The sequence below is a fragment of the Chiloscyllium plagiosum genome, chromosome 16 (genome assembly GCF_004010195.1).
Source record: "Chiloscyllium plagiosum isolate BGI_BamShark_2017 chromosome 16, ASM401019v2, whole genome shotgun sequence".
NCBI classification, from domain to species: domain Eukaryota; kingdom Metazoa; phylum Chordata; class Chondrichthyes; order Orectolobiformes; family Hemiscylliidae; genus Chiloscyllium; species Chiloscyllium plagiosum.
The window spans coordinates 38,514,945-38,532,787 of record NC_057725.1 but is presented as its reverse complement, the minus strand read 5'-3'; the positions used below and the strand labels follow the sequence as shown (position 1 = coordinate 38,532,787).

At 39.0% G+C, this 17,843-nt stretch overlaps 1 protein-coding gene across 1 annotated transcript in view; it reads left to right on the top strand.

Annotated features, from left to right (window-relative positions):
• The window catches only part of dennd2b (DENN domain containing 2B), a 354,188-nt gene that overhangs the window by 243,699 nt on the left and 92,646 nt on the right, over nucleotides 1–17,843 (top strand). Inside the window, exons 8-12 of the mRNA XM_043705852.1 lie at nucleotides 791–887; nucleotides 5,048–5,092; nucleotides 5,329–5,513; nucleotides 9,833–9,942; nucleotides 10,808–10,877. Coding sequence (XP_043561787.1) covers nucleotides 791–887; nucleotides 5,048–5,092; nucleotides 5,329–5,513; nucleotides 9,833–9,942; nucleotides 10,808–10,877 — 507 coding nt within the window. The remainder of the gene's footprint in view (nucleotides 1–790; nucleotides 888–5,047; nucleotides 5,093–5,328; nucleotides 5,514–9,832; nucleotides 9,943–10,807; nucleotides 10,878–17,843) is intronic.

Here is a 17,843-nt window from a genome sequence, read left to right as displayed (position 1 = left end):
AACCCTCCAACCACAAGGGATGAACTCGGATTTCACCAGTTTCCTCATTTCCCCTCCTCTCATTTATCTTTCCACTCTGCAGGCACCCTGTCTCTAATTCTGATGAAGGGCTTTTGTCTGAAACCTCGATTTTCCTGCTCCTCGGATGCTGCTTTTCCAGCACCACTCTAATCTCGTGATCTGAATCTATCCCATTTAGTATAGCAGTAATGCCACACAACAGAATGGCAGCTCTCTTAGCTTTGCCACAAAGTCTCCAGGTTGGGGAGGGCTTTTCTTAGTTGACGTGATCTGAATCTATCCCATTTAGTATAGCAGTAATGCCACACAACAGAATGGCAGCTCTCTTAGCTTTGCCACAAAGTCTCCAGGTTGGGGAGGGCTTTTGCTTAGTTGACGTGACCGTGTTTGGCTTTGTCATTCTCAGTGGCTACATTGAAGGCAGGTAGTCTGTCAGGTTGTATTCTGACTAGACATTTCTGTAGAACCTTGGTGAAACTGAGTGGCTTGCATGACCATTTCAAAGGGCAGTTGAGAGTGACCTAGATAGTGGACCTGGAGTGACATGTAGGACATACCAGGTAATGACAGCTTGAAGAATACTGATGGACCAGATGGGTATTTATGACAATCAAATAAATTATTGCGCTCAGTACTGAGACTAGTCCTTTATTTAACAAATCGAATTTAATTTCCACTAATTAGCAAATATGAATAATATACTGACACTTGACAGAAACTAACTTGAATGAACTACTTAAAATCTTTCAACATGTTCTTTAACTTGTAGCTTGTCCGGAAAATTAATGGCATCTATAGTGCAAAAAGAGGGAAGAAAAGGCTGAAGAAATTGTCGCTATCAAATTTTGAAAATGCATCCCTGCGAGGTAAGGAAATATGCAGTTGCCAGCATGGTTTGGGTACTTTATCCAAATCACCTTCCTTTTACTCCTCCAATAAAAATAAGAGGACATGAACGCCAAACAATTAAAACAGTTAAATCATCCACTATTTGGCACAGGACGATGCGCAGCCCTCTCAGTTAAGAAATCCTCAAGGGTTTTTCTGTAAGAGAACAACTTTCCCCCGTTTCTCTCAGGCCATTATTTTGAGAAGTGATTGTGGTCTACTTTGCAAATACCAGTCATGAATTGTTGGAAAGCTTAAATTCTCAGTTAATTGTCCCACATTTCTCTTTTCATCCTTCTGTATTTTAGGCTGCCATTCTGTATTTCTGTATTTTCAAACCCAAATACAGAATGGCAGCCCATTTGTAATGATCTCTCAACCATATAAGTAGGTATTCACCTTGGTCCAACAGAACCCATGACAGGAAAGCATTTTGAGATTGATTTTCATCTACAGTTCTAATCCCATTCGAAATTTAAAATAATTGGTAAAATGCTTCTTAAAAATCACTGTAATTACCATTTATATACTTAAATATTTACAGTGCAAAACTGGACAGGCCACAAGGAAAAACATTAGTGGATTAGCAAAAGAATATTGGCCTCGGGATCACGTTACAGCTTAGCAGGGAAAAAAATGCATAAAAATGAAAATTAAAAGATAAGCATTTCTAATTTAGTCTTCAACCAGGTGCCAAATACTCAGCAACCCAAAACTATAAACATTGTTAAACGATATTTTTATTCACAAATACTGTTTGAAGAACCAAAATCACATTTTTGCTATTGTGTGTGTTGAGAGCTGTTTAAAAAATTAGGTATTCTTGCTTTGTTCCCAGGGTGGGAATTGTGTTGATTTTCCTTAGACTGCAGAGATACCAGCTGACTTATGTTATATGTTTGAGGCCTTCTGTAACTAAATGTACGTAACATGCCATAAAGATGATAGAGCTGTCTGAGGCAAAGAATTGTTTAGTGAATGAGTGTAAATAAACAAAATAGTTGCTGGGGTCTTTAACCTTGTCCATATTGACCCAAAGTAACAAATACCAGAGTTAAGTTAATTTTCCTCTATTATTCCTTTGATTTGCTTTAGAATTGCATTGCTTAAAGAAGAAGTGTAGGTTTCCAATTAAAATCTGACAAGCTTTATTTAAGTTAAATTTTCCTTACATTTGAAGCTTTTTGAACAAATGATGAGGAAGCTCAAAGAACTGCTATGCTTCAGACCTAATTCAGTGCCAACACTGTTGCATCGATGGCTGTCAGGCAGTTGTAAGCAAGAATTGCCTCAGTATTGATTTTCAAGTGTTATTCCTCACTTGATAAGTCCCACATCTCCTTTTGGACCGTTGCCCTCTGTATGGATGAGATGAACAGGAATGCCAATGTCACCCTGTCACCAATCATAAAGCAAACTCTTCGAAATCAAAGGATTGGTCTGAAAATCATAAATAGTATTTTTGAAATATGGTGACGATGCTATAGCTTTAAAAGGTGTATTTGTTGTGTTCTTTTTATGAAGAACAGTTGAGTCAAGTGGAGAGCAATCTGTTCAAAGCCAGTAGAGTAAACAGTCTGTGAAGCCTTAGGTTTTTTTAAAGGTTGGAACATTAGAAGCCGGTTGAATGGGTGTGGTCAAGCTCTCACAGAACTAGGATTTTTAGTTTTAGCTTTCTGCAAGTGCTGGGATCTTGAAGCTAGATGTGGAAGCTCTTCTTCCTCTCTCTGCTACAGCTAAAAGCTGGGGTTCTTTTTTTACCTGCTGCTGGAATTGCATGTGAGACAATCTATTTTACTGAATTTGCTTTAGCCAATGGTGTGTTTGAAATGTTACTCTATTGGAACAGCTAATTTACTAGTGTTTATAGTACGTACTCAAGTAATAGTCTATCTCATGTAAAAGTTGACACCCTACGTTTGGCCAAATAATCCGGAATTTTCCAAATATCTTGTGTAAAAGTCGACCCTAGTTTTTCACAGATAACAGATCAATGTTTATGAGTCAGTGTGCTGGTCGTGTACCGCTCCAGCTTTCCAGTCTGCTAGCTGTTCCGCTCTGCTCCTGGTCTTCCAGTCCCCTGCCTGTTGTGTTCCGCTCCAGGTTTTCAGAATTACCATATTTCTTTTTTTTTTATTTGTTTTCAGATCAGTTGGACTTCTGCTAATGATACAGTATAAATTTTCACAGGCATTAATTTCAGCCCCTCAATAATAGTATCCATGTAATAGTCAACCCCATAAATTTAACCTTAAAAAATAGTCAAAAAAAATCGACTATTACTGGAGTATATACAGTATATATCCCAAGTATAAATGTTGTTAAGAATTTTGATAGAGTTACGGTGAACTCAATTCTTCTTTTATTATGTTGTCTGAATTTTAAGTTAGTGTAAAAATGGTGGGTTTTGCTTAAAGTCAAATAGTTTGACCAATCAAATTGCATTTGGAATGCAACACCTTACACTTACCTTTAAAATAACAACAAGTTAGGGTCTAGGCTATCATCTTATCTTTTGAGGGGGTTTAGTCTGGTTATTAACAATGTAACCAGTACAAATTGATAAATGATCATGCAGGGTATGTAAGATCTGTAGAAATATCAGGCTGTGAAGTTATTTAATTCCCCAGACCTCTTAACACTTTTTTTACATAAATAGGCTACTTGAGTCAGTGAGACTTGAAAAATTCTGTTCAAGCACATACAGTTGCTGTATATTAACATTTCCCAAGAGTTGTAATTATGATGTCATTATTAATGTTGTTTGCTGATCCGCGTCCAGAGTCAGTGGACATTGCTCCACCCATTCCTCACTCTGACATCCCACAACATCATGACTTGCATACCCTACCTTGGAGCAAACATTAGGGCCCTTGTATTTATGTGATTCCCATCCATTAATTATAAACATTTCAATGATCAATTTCAATGATTGTTTACCATTATTTTAATTTGGAATATTCTGGAATAATTTAATAAAACAAGTGGACACTGTCACGCAGGGTTATAGTGAACAGTACAGTTGTGTGGTACAATTGGCAATAATTCTCAACCTTACAATACTCTTTATATAGGGATATATCTCAAAGTGTGTTACATTGAAGACTGCATAGTAGTGGTGGGTGAATCAGAGGGGAATGCTTCAATATAGAAGGGAGGTTGGAAAATGTAATGCAGAGTGGAGAAAAGTGTTTCAGAGCGCTTTTAAAGTCACGAGGGTGGAGAGATCTGATTAGGGAGGGCAGGACTGCCGCGCTAAATGAGGGACTGTGAATAATGACATTTCTAGAGTGAGAAGCTTATTCTTAGAGTGGAGAAGGAATGCAAGGACTTGAAAATTAGACCAAAAATATAAATCCAGGATTTTCCATAGTGCCCATTTGAATGAGAATGTGAGAGAGTGAATGAAAAGTGACCCTCCTGTCTGATATTGTCCTCTCCAGCTTTTCTCCTGCAGAATATATAGGTCTATATTTACTACTTTGAGAGCTTGCGGAGCTGCTCTATGTAACATGTTATCAATCAGCAAAAGGACCACCGGCCAACTTATTCTGACCTGATTTCTGTGGTCAAGTTAGCAGCAGAAAAATTTTAAAACTTCACAGCGTTCTTGTGAGATGGCAACTGAGGTTGGAATTGACTAAGAAATTGCATCTCTCTTGATCAATTCAAATTGCATGTCCAGAATTAAGAATTTGCCATGCAGCAATTAGGAGGCACAATCGTGGCGGTCTGTCAGATTGTAAGTAATCATTGAGCCTGACAGCATGAAGACAGCCGTCACTCCCTCATGGCATTGGTGTTTGTGTCACTTCTGCCATGTTTCCCTGCTGACATCAACTATCATTATTTTGACAAAGAATATTTTGAAACACAGAAGCTAAAATTCTTTAAAATTCTTTTGGATTGTTAACCATGAGGCTGAGTAAGAGGTAAACTAACCTACTGCCTTACACACTACTGAATTAACACAAAATTCTACTGTGAAATTTCTTTTTTTTTCAAAGAAACTAAACTTCCAACAGCTTTTGCAGGAGCAAAGACTGTTTAGTCTATATTTTCTCAACTTTCCTGAACTAAGTTTTGTTTTGCTTTGCTTTGCTGGAATCTTCACTCAGCTTCTTCATCTCTTCCACAGATGAGAACAGTGAGAGTGAGAGCGACTCGGATGACAGGTTTAAAGGTGAGAGGCCAGGCTGTCTTGAATGAAAGTGCATGCTGCTGCCTTTATACCTGTGTAAACCAGAATTGTGTGTGATCTGGTGCTGCATGCAATAGTTGATAGACCTTGGAGCAAAGAACAAAATCTATAAACTGCAGGTTAATGCCTAAGATAACTAATATTGTTTAATTCCAAGACTATCTTTGTTTACTGTGAAAACACCTTGAACTGTATTGGGATTTTCTTTTGTTTTCCAGCTCATACCCAACGTTTGGTCCATATTCAGTCAGTCCTAAAGAAAGCTCCCAGTTACCGCACATTAGAACGAGAACTCATCGAGTGGCAAGAGCGGGAACTCTTTGAATATTTTGTGGTGATATCGCTGAAGAAAAAACCTTCAAAGAACACATACATCCCTGAAGTATCCTATCAGTTTCCAAAGGTGAATGCTTTAATTTAGAAAAGACAGTCCAGTGTTCAAGATAAATGTTAGTCTTGTGTCAATCAATGTGGAAATGTCGGTCTTTAAAATCACAGAAAATGGTAAACCAAATTTTTTTGCAAGTATCCTCTTAATATTTAATTTCCTATATGAACTTAATCTGCCTTCAGATCATTAGTTTTGTGTCACCCACATGAATGTTTGTATTTAATAGGAACCCTGATTGTGAAATTATGAAACCAGTAATCTTTTCTCCACATAAATGGCTATCATTGCTGATCTTGCTGCTGCTTGTCTCTGTCAAGTGTGAACCACAATTTCAGTTTGGCTCAGTGAGCGTGGTAAGAAAATAGAGTGAAAAAGGAAAATAAGAAACAAACAATAATGAGAACAAAGTCAGCCTGTTAATACAGACAACAAATCAAAAATCAAAAAAGGACAGTGGGAAAATAACTGGTATAAGTTAAAACTGTAAATAGCAACAAGAAAAAACTGCCCATTTTCATTAATTGTCTGTATGTAGTGGTCCAACACTGTGCATTTGGCTCTGATTCTTTAGAAGGTCTGTTTCTGAGCTTGAAATTTGCAAAAATATGTAATGCTTCTTGCATTGTGATTGAAAATGTATTTGAGTGTGTAAAGAATATGACTGGGTTACTTGAAACATAAATATCTGGATTCACAATAACAAAAGACTTAACAGTATTTCTTTTAAAAAAGTGTATGCATTGACAAATGTGCAATCTGTTTTTGCTAGATTGGAGCCTTATCGAGAAAGAGAAAGAATTGTCCATCGGTGTTAGGTTGATTAAGCAGATGTTTGGCCAAAGATACAATGAATTGGTTCCCCACAAAAATGCACAACCATGACGTTTTCAGTAGCAGATGTAGAATGGGAAAGGTCACAGCGTACACAGTGGCAAATTGAGCTGAATCCCAGTGCTACTACTATACTCATTCCTCTGCTATTTCCAATCAAAACCTTTTAAGAAGCTTTAAAATCACTCTTCCTTTAGATAATTTGAATTCATGTTGGAATATGACATCCAATTTTGAGAATAACCGAACTCAAGTAGTATCCAACATAACTCATTCCTGAAGAAGGGCTTATGCCCGAAACGTCGATTCTCCTGTTCCCTGGATGCTGCCTGACCTGCTGCGCTTTTCCAGCAACACATTTCCAGCTCCAACATAACTCACCACAATATGCCAGAAATATCCAAAATAGTTCATCATATAGCAAAATACCAGCCAAAAGTAGCATATTGTAACAAATAAGGTCATAAAAAGTTGGAGAAGGCACATGGTATTTGGCCCCTCAAACCTGCTCCACCCTTTACTAGAAACCTGTTTGATCTGATTGTGGCCTTAAGTCTACTATCTGATATACTGTAACCCTTGATTTCGCTGTAGATCAAGTGTAATTTAGCCTTGTATATATTCATTGATGCAGCCTTCATCTGGGAAGACAACACAAAGGATTAGTGGCTGACTGAGCGAAGAAATTCCTCAGTGTTTCTGTTGTAAATATGAGATCCTTTTATTTTGAGACTGTGCCCTCTAATTCTAGTTTCACCACAAGAGAAAACTGCCTCTTAGCATCCACCCTGTCAAGCACCCTCAGAATCTTCTATTTCAATAAAATTACCTCTCGTGCTCCTAAACTTTCTTCAGTTCAACCAATTTGTTTAATGTATCCATATAAGAAACTCCCTTCAATCCACCCCAATGAAGCTTCTCTGAAGTTCTTTCCAATGCAAATATATCCCTCCTTAAATAAGCTACCCAAAACTGCAAACTGTATTCTTTAATTGAGTTCTTGCCAAATGCACTGTACAGTAACATGTTTCGACTTGTATACTCCATCACCCATACAATAAAGGCCAATATCGTTGCACACCCAAAATATCTGCACCCAAACCCTTATTAGCAAAAAAATACTAAACATTGGCAACCAGGGACAAGTGATGTCCCACAGGGTTTAGTGTTGGGGCCATAGCTGTTCACCTGTATATTAATGATCTGGATGAAGGGACTGGGGGCATTTTGGGGAAGTTTGCTGATGATACAAAGTTAGTTGGACAGGCAGGTAGTATTGAGGATGTGGGGAGGCTGCAGAAAAATTTAGACAGTTTAGGAGAGTGGTCCAGAAAATGGCTGATAAAATTCAACGTGAACAAATGCAAGGTCTTGCACTTTGGAAAAAAGAATACAGGCATAGACTATTTTCTAAATGGTGAGAAAAATTAATAAAACTGGAGTACTAGTCCAGGATTCTCTAAAGGTTAACTTGCAAGTTGAATCATGATTAAGAAAGCGAATATAATGTTGTCATTTAGCTCGAAGATTGGAATATAAAAGCAGCGATGTGCTTCTGAGACTTTATAAAGCTCTAGTTAAGCTCCATTTAGAATACTGTGTCCAATTTTGGGCCCCACACCTCAGGAAGGACATACTGGCACTGGAGCGTGTCCAGTGGAGATTCTCACGGATGATCCCTGGAATGGTAGGCCTAACATATGATGAATGGCTGAGGATCCTGAGATTGTATTCATTAGAGTTTAGAAGGTTGAGGGAAGATCTAATAGAAACTTATAAGATAATACATGGCTTGGAAAGGGTGCATGCTGGAAAGTTGTTTCTGTTAGACGGGGAGACTGGGACCCATGGGCACAGCCTTAGAATTAGAGGGCGTCAATTTAGAATGGAAATGAGGAGACATTTCTTCAGCTAGAGAGTGGTGGGCCTGGGGAATTCATTGCCCCGGAGTGCAGTGGAGGCCGGGACGTTAAATGTCTTCAAGGCAGAGATTGATAAATTCTTGTTCTTGCAAGGAATTAAGGGATACTGGGAGCTAAGTGGAGTCGAAATGCCCATCAGCCATGATTAAATGGTGGAGTGGACTCGATGGGCCAAATGGCCTTCCTTCCACTTCTCCACCTTATGGTCTTATTTCAGCAAATCCATCATGATAGCAAATCAACAATAATAATACAAAATAAACCAGCTAACTTGCCAGTGGTTGCAATTGCATTATATCCATGCAGTGTGCGTGCAAAACATAGTCCATCTACTTTACCCAATCTTCTCAGATAAGGTGCTTTAACCAGGGCAGGAATCAAATTTACATTCTCTGTGTACCAAATGCTTGTTTCAGGTGTGTACCCTAGACAAGCAAAAACATGAATAATATGATGTCTGGCACATTTCAAGCACTGTTCAAACATGAGAGCTCACGGCATGTACTTTGGATGTTTAAGGGTAGTTCGCTACCAGCAAAATGGGCAGCCGCAATGTTCTGCATAAAGAATTAGGATTGTCTAACCATAATGATTGCATAGTTTATCTATACTTTGATATCTAATATGTATCATTATTTAGTAGCTCTTTTGAAGAGTTATTCAATTTGTTAGATGTCCCTGCCCTTTCTCATTGCTCTGCATTTACTTGCTTTTGGACATTATCATTAAATTTACTTATCCCATTCTTTCAGCCAATATATTCCAGATCATCGTAATTCAGTGCCTAAAAAATAGACATTCCGTGGTTCCTTTCTGGTTGTTTTTGATAGCTCTCTTAAAAAGTGTCTTCCAGTAATTGCCCCTCCTATCAGTGGGAAAGGTTTATCCTTATTTACTTTCTGTGAACCCTTCATGAATTTCTGTATTATATAGTTGGGGTTATGTGGATTGGTGAAATGTTTAGAATAAATAATATCGATTTGTGTCAATTTATGACAAAAAACACAAAACACTGGATACTATAGAAGCTTAAGTGGCCAAGTACTTTCTAATATATTATTACAAATTAAAAATTAAATGATTGCTCTGCAATTTAAATATTTAAATTTTAAACTAATTTTTGAAACAGATTTGAAAGTAATTGTTATAATTAAAACATAACGCAGATTGTTGTTATGCATACTAATTGTCAAAGTGTGCAAGAAATGATCATGGCCTCAGTACTGGATATAACTAAAGAAACAAAGAACAAGTCCTTCTGAAATGATTCAGCCTGGATTGTTTTGCACCATGCTGTTGCATTGAAATTGTTGAAATCTGACCATGTTACAGTACATACTATTGCATTTTTATGGATTAAAATTGTAGATACTGACACAGTCTAACAATGATATCTTGAGCATTTTAATATCCTGTGTTGTTCCATTGAACAATAGGCTAAGGTCTGACGATGGTACGATTTGGCATTGTTACATTATGTGCTGTTACATAATCTAGTATTAAAGGTTTGACAATGTTATTATGAGAAATGTTCACAATATCAAAATTATGTAACTTGATTTTGCTCCTCCTCCACAGCTAGAAAGGCCGACAAAGCAAGTTCGTGAAGCAGAAGAACGATTGAAAGCAATCCCACAATTCTGCTTTCCAGATGCCAAGGACTGGAGCCCAGTATCGGATTTTATCAGGTAAAGAAGAAGATGGTTGTCTTTAATCAATTCAGGACACGTGGTATTTTGGTGTGCAATTATAAATGTTTATGAAAGATGCAACAATGTTTTATTGACAGTTTATGTTGGATTTGAATGAACTAAAAATGAGGAACAAAACATGTATTGCTGGTGAAATTCAGCAGGTCTGTTAGCATCTATGAGAAGAAAGCAGAGTTAACTCTTCATTGGAACGAGCTGCTGAGTTTTGCCAATAATTTCTGTTTTTGTTTCACATCTCCAGCATCTGCAGTTATTTGTTTTATTAAAAAATGAGGAATGTTGTTAACCCCTTCCACCAAAAACTGTAGCCAGAATCTTCTGCACTTGGAGGATTGTGCATTGAGAAGCAGTAGGACCACTTAATTAGAAGGGAGGTGGCATGCCCAAATCCTGCCGTCTTCCCACTTTCACTGGAATTAAATTCATGATGGGAAGCTCCATGGTCACCAGTAGATGCCTAGCAGATGTTGTATGGAATGTTTATAGCTGCCAATGCCTGGTTATAAAAGCAGCATAACCTGGTGAAATGCTATCACGTTTAGCAGTCCTTAATAAAACTAAAAGTCACTTTCACCAAAATAAAACCAGAGCAGTTCAAGTGAACAGACCTTCAAGTGATAATTTGATTGATTTATTGATTTAGTCCATTATTACAGAATGTCAATTTGGATGGTTCAGTGTGGAATCTTGTTGTTTAAACGATTAGTAGAAATTGACTGCAGTGGATGTCTTGGTGAAAATGAAAAGCATTTCATCTGTCAACATTTATTTAAGGATAACTCTCTCTGTTAGTTTTTATTGGTCTTGCTTTTGAGTAACTTACAACAATCATCTGTTACAGTGAAACCTTCTCATTCATGCTTACTGGGGAAGATGGTAGTCGGCGGTTTGGTTATTGCAGGCGATTATTAGTGAGTATGCATCTCCTAATGAGGCTTTCTTTCCCACATACAAGCTGAACTGCCCCCTCAATCAAAGTGTAAAATGTAACACTAACTATTTTAATTATATCCCTTTCTTTCCCTGATTCTCTAGGATATCGTATGGAGGAATGTTTTTTTTTCTGACCTACCCAGTAGCAGCTTGAGGTGATACTTATTTTATGCTGCTGCCTCATTATAATAAGAAGCGCTTTATTCCTCACCCAGAGTGATCAGTCTATGAATGGGAAGTGGCTTTTGGCCAGTGTACAGATGTGTAGACAATGACTACAAATGGCTGTTGAGACAAGTGTGGGAAAGGAAAAGACTCGGTGGGGGGGAGGGGATCATGTAAGAAGGAAGTGGGGATCCATGAAAGAAAAAAACATGAAATTTCATTGTGGAGTTTGGGTGAGTAGCATTAAAATCCAGCCCAAGTGCTTTGTTAATCCCCCAAATTCCATTTTCAAATTTGTTTGGGTTGGAAATGATGAACTGGATCTACTTAGGTCAAAAACTGTTGTGCGCCAGGATCCTTTGGAATTCCTGGCCGGCATATGTGGACAGTGATTATCTGAGAAAGTACAAGTTTAGATGGGCAGCTTTACAGTCCCTGAGCCTGTCTGAAAATGTCTTCAGACTGACTTCAGAAATTACCAAATAATTTCCCTAGAACTCTGCTACTGCCAATTTCTGGTTCAGTGGACAGTGTGCTATTGACATCTTGACATAGGAGAATTGCTCCCATCACTTCTCTATCCCTCCCCTGTCCAAGTTAGACCCCACTTCCCCACCCCTACCTTAAGGGAACCAGCCTCCCAGCAGGAAGGGGTTTTGTGAGTAAAATGAGGGCTGCTGGGAGTGAAGACAGCTCTTGCAACCCCAGCAGTTTCCATGGAGGGATTTCCCTCCTTCACAGTCTTGCTTTTAACTCTCTTCAGAGGGTTTTCCACCTAGTGTTGGCCCACTCACCTATCTGTAATATGGCTATTACTGCTAGTGGTGTCCTGAGGCTGCTGAGCTTCTGGCCTCTGAATAGGGCAGTTGCTGTTGTGTCCAATTCTTACTTGGCTGCTACCTGTAAAATTCAGTCTTGGTTCCTGCTGCTGGCCATGGTAAGGGTATTCTCCTACTTGTGGTTCCTTCTACTCCTGGAAATTTTGGCTCTTGTCTTCGAAGTCTCCTGCAAGTGCAGTCAAAGATTGACATCTGGTACTAATATTCGGAATGAAGGAGCTTGCACAATCTTACACTTAAAGAAAGTGGCCCAACCCAAGCATTTTGCATCTATCTTCTCTTTGAGGTTCCGACATTCCTCCTTCATCTTTGCAAGTCTGAAACTAAGAGTTGTTGCAATAGCATTAAAAAGTCATATTTTGGATATTTGTGTCTTTAAACCAAAAACTCATTGTGAATAAGTGTAATCTTCAATTGATAATACTGGTGAAGCAAGCAATATGTCCACTGTTTTAATGAATCCCAATAAGTGGACACCATATAGACGTCATGGCAAATAGCACTGATTAAATCTGTGTGTTTTAAAAAGTGGAAGGCATTGCATTAGATTTTACATTTATCTAATTAGCATATTGTTCAGTAATTTCACAGCAGCTGTGCCTTGAGAAAACATTGCTAGGTGGGTAAGATTGCACGTGGTTCCATTTGGTGTCATGCATGACTGCTGAGTGACTGGCCCTGTATTAAACTTAGAGCTTAGGTGGTCAGCAAACAAAACACTGCTCATGCAATTTCAGAACTGATTTTGGTTTGCAGTCACATTAGCATCATCTGTTAGTTTTGCTCAGGGATATAGGATTTTCTTCAAGCTTAGAGTTTAGAATTCATAAGGCCAGTTGGATGATGAAAATATTGATGTGACAGTCAGTGACAAAATAAAGAGTCTGTAGAACAGGAGCAAATACATCTGAAAACCTGTGTTTTTTGTAAACCTTGCTCTCTCAGAACTGATCTTAATAATATTAAAATAAAATAGATATGTATATCTGTCTCAATTAAATGATCAGATGTAGACATCCATATGGGCTAGCAGTCAAACAATTTGTCAATAGGCATGCGACCATAATAGTTTATGCTATTGTATCAGCAATTCGGAGACCTGGAATAAACTGAGACATAAGTTCAAATCCTAGAATGGTATCTGGGAAGTTTAAATTCAGTTGATTTAAGTAAATTTAAAATAGAAAACAAATATTGGCAATCACCACCACAAATCTATTGTAAGTTTAGGGGGAAAACAAACAACTGGTTTACTAACTTCCTTTTAAGAAGGAAAGCCGCTGTCCTTACCTAATCTGGTTTGTGTGTAACTCCATCATGTGGTTGACTCTTACCAATCCTTGGCATAATCATTCAGTAGCAACAACACTACAACAAAACACAAGAATCCATGTGGACTGAGGAAGGTGATTGAAGAAAGTGGTTTACTGCCATCATCTCAGGATAATTAGGAATGGGCAATAAAAGCTGCCATACTATCCAATGCCCACATTCTGTGAACTAATTTAATAAAGTGGTCGTTAAGATTAGTAGTCACCCACAAAAACCATTATGGAAATTTAAAGAGATACATTTAAAGAGATGGCATAGGGTGACATGGTGGCTCAGTGGTTAGCACTGATACCACATAGCACCAGGGACCTGGGTTCAATTCCAACCTTGGGTGACTCTCTGTGTGAATCACAACAGGTCAGGAAACATCCATAGAAAGAGAGCAAACTAATGTTTGGGTGGCACAATGGTTAGCACTGCTGCCTCACAGGGCCTGAGACCCGGGTTCAATTCCCGCCTCAGGCGACTGACTGTGTGGAGTTTGCACATTCTCCCCGTGTCTGCGTGGGTTTCCTCCGGGTGCTCCGGTTTCTTCCCGCACTCCAAAGATGTGCAGGTCAGGTGAATTGGCCACGCTAAATTGCCCATAATATTAGTAAGGGGTAAATGTAGGGGTATGGGTGGGTTGCGCTTCGGCGGGTCGGTGTGGACATGTTGGGCCGAAGGGCCTGTTTCCACACTGTAATGTAATGTAATGTAATCTAATCTAATCTACAAAATGAATTAATGAAGTAGTAGATTGTTCAGTTTTTATCTGATTCTTTTTGGAAAGTATCAAATAGCATCCCCACTATGCATTGATATCTGCGACAACATTTACCTGGCACCATTTATTGAGAGGATATTCGTATCAGCATTAGGAGAATGCCCCATTGCATGCAGTTTGTAATATAATGCTGCCATTTTCAACCATGTTGCTTCATGTAATACTGTCACTTAAAGTTGGAGACCGAAGCATTTGTTCAGCAGTTGGAAGGACACCACTATTCAAAGGGATTATCCACTATTTATAGGTTAGTTATTCATTGATTCCTGCAGAATTTGTCTGGGATTTATAGAAATACTGCGAGTTTGCTAGTGTTGTTTAAAATTGTTGAATTTGATAGCTCATTTCCATAAACAGCAATGTGATAATGACCAGACAATTTTTTTTATGGTGCTGTTTGAGGGTAAAGTATTGGCTCAGACACCAGGATTAATTTTGTTACTCATCTTTGGAAAAAAGACAATGGCCTCTTACATCCACCCGAGCAAGCAGACGAGGCTTGTGTGTAATTTCTCATCTGAAAGACAGCGCCTCTGACAGTGCAGCATTCCCTCAGTATGGTACTGGAATGTCAGCCTTTCTCTTTGTGCTCAAACCCTGGAGGGTGACTTGAATTCAGAACATTATCATTGAAAGGTGATTGTGATTAGGACAAGTCTTATCTCGCTGAGAAAGTGAATGCTTCCAAAATACTGAGCTAATGCATAAGGTCCCTGTAGATCTCTCAGAATAATTGCTGCTTAAATATGCCATTGTAATGCTCATATTCAAATCTGTCCAATAATTTGGTCAAATAGGGAATGTAAATGTCCAGGGAAGAGAGAGACTCCCACTGTCCACTCGTCCAAAAGTGAGATTAAGTGAAGGATAGGCAGGCAAAAAATGTACTCCATCCACTGATAGATGGCTGTGGTGTTTAAGGGATTATAACAATCCAGATGATCTGAATAGCTGGACTAGGAAGTGAAAGATTCTACTGTCTAGGATGCAGTCTTGTGTGACTAATGGAAATGCGTTATGCAGCAATCAAAGCAATGCAGGAAATTTGAATCCCTTCTGATTCATAAATGTATGAGCACTTTGTCTGAATACCCCAGTCTGCTTAAAATGCAGATAGTTGGCATTTTTGTGTTGTTGATTTTGAGCAAAAGTTAGTAAATTAATTTTTTTTTCACTTCAGACACAGAAAATATAACCCCGTGTACGGCTGTGCATCCTTTCCAAGGTTTGCTCCTACATTTTTGGTAGCACACAACTACAAACATAATACTTCGACTTTGTGGTCAGTGGTCTTCCACAATTTCCTTTTTCTCCACTGCCACAATACCCAAATTTCCGTCCATAAAATGTGAAAAGTTTGGCTTTGTTATTAACTCTGCTCCAAGAGGATGAGCTGGGGATCTCAGTCTGGACTAGAGGTACAATAGCAATATCAAGATTAAGCCAATTATTTTCTGACTGACAAACATTCTGTTTGAAGTCCATTTTAATTTACCATGATATCAACTGTGCGTCTGGCCCCATTTGGAAGCAGTTTTAAATATTAAGTTTCGAGCATGTCACTTAGCAACATAGCTATTGATTCAGAGACTCTGATTTGACTGTGATTAAAACAGACCTCAAGTGTCATATCTTGAGTTTGTGATGTCACAGGGGATATGGCTTCACAGGATGTGCACCCTTTGTTACTAGGCCTTTCCACTCACCTCTTCAAAGAATTCATGTAGCAAGCGGGAGAGCAAGTTCTCACTGCAGCCCAAGCTGTCACGTAGGCAGCTGTCTTACATTTAAAACTACCACTATGCTTCACTACTGACCACAAAATCCTAGCTATTATGTTTGTAATTATATGCTACCAAAAATGTAGCAGCAAACTTTGGAGAAGACTGCACAACAATATACTGGGGTGTATTTTCTGTATCTGAAGCAAAAGAAAAATTATTTAACTGACGTTTTGCTCTAAATCAATGACATAGAAATGCCAACCATCTGCATTTTAAGTAGACAGGGGTATTTCAGATAGTGTGTTCATATATTTATGGATAAGAAGGGATTAAAATTTCTTGCGTTGCTTTGTTTGTTCCATAATGTATCTCCAATGGTCATGCAGGACTCTATCCTACATGATAGAATCTTTCACTTCGTAGTCCAGGCATTCAATCAGTAAGCAGTGTACTTTGGCATTAATCCAGCAATAGTCTGTCAAACTATATGGATCCTTCCTTGGATTGATTACAGCAATTTCCAGTCAATTGATATAAATCCTTGCCTGAGCTAATAACTGCACTAATCTGTTTTTCCAATTAGAGCCATCCTCAGAGATGTAAAACTTGTTCTTTTACCTCCTCCCTCCTCATTGCCCAATGCCCCAAATATTTCTGCAGATGAATCAGCAATTTATTTGTTCTTCTCTTAATCTAATTCAGTGTATTTACTGCTTACAATATGGTCATCCCTACACTAGGGAGACCTTGGGGCAGACTGGATGATTGCTTTGCAAAATGCCTGCGTGTAGTCTGCAAACCTGACCCCAACCTTCTCATTGCTTGACATTACAGAGTCAGAGGTCTGCAGCGCAGTAAAAGGCCCTTCAGCCCACCAGGTCTGTGCCTGTCAAAACGGCCGCCAAACTATTCTAATCCTATTTTCCAGCACTTGGCCCATTGCCTTGGCATTTGCAAGTGTACACCTAAATATTTCTTGAATGCTAAAAGGGTTTCTGCCTCGACCATGCTCATGAGGTGAGCTCATGATTTCCATCACCCTCTAGATGAAAACAAAGTCCTCACGTCCTCTCTAATCCTCCTGCCTCTTACCTTAAATCTATGCCTCTGGTCGCTAATCCCTCCAAGTAGAAAAACTTCTTACTATCTGCACCCGTCATAAGTTTATGCATCTCAAACCTGTTCCCGCCTCAGACTCCTCTGCTCCAGTGAAAACAACCCCAGTCTATCCAATCTCACTTCGTAACAAAAACTCTCCAACCCAGGTATCATTCTGGTAAATCTCCTCTGCATCATTTCCAGTGCAATCACACCTTTCCTATATTGTCGATTCCAGAACTGCAGATAAGGCTCACACTCGGCCTACTCTGGATTCAATTTACTTGGAATTGGAAACCATGGGTTCGTATGTGGGACCTTATCAGAAGCCTTGCTGAAGTCCAAATAGATGACATCAAATGCATTGCCTTAATCGACACACCTGGTTACCTCTTTGGTCAGTTGTGATCTCTTCTTAACAAAACTGTTCTGCATTAATCCCTGCCTCTCCCAATGTTAATTACTTCTGTCCTACAAAATTGTTTCCAATATTTTTCCCACCACTGAATATAGGCCAACTGGCCTGTAAGTTTCCGGGTTTATCTCTTGCTCCCTTCTTCAATAACAGTACCACATTGGCTGCCCTACAGTCCTCTGACTCCTCTCCTGTGGTCAGAGAGATATTGAAAATTATGGCCAGCATACTTGTTATTTCCTCCCTTGGCTCACTCAACAGCCTGAGATGCATTTCATCCAGCCCCTAGATATGTATCTACTGTTCAACCAGCCAGACCATTCAGAACCCCCTTCTCTATGTTAATCATTTTAAGCATAATCCAGTCCATCTCCCTGAGATCAATCTTCACATCATCCCTCTCACTAGTGAACACCAGTACAACAATAGACCCAGTGGATGTGGTCTATCTAGACTTTCAAAAGGCCTTTGATAAGGTGCCACACGGGAGGCTGCTGAGCAAGGTGAGGGCCCATGGTGTTCGAGGTGAGCTGCTGGGATGGATTGAGGATTGGCTGTCTAACAGAAGGCAGAGAGTTGGGATAAAAGGTTCTTTTTCAGAATGG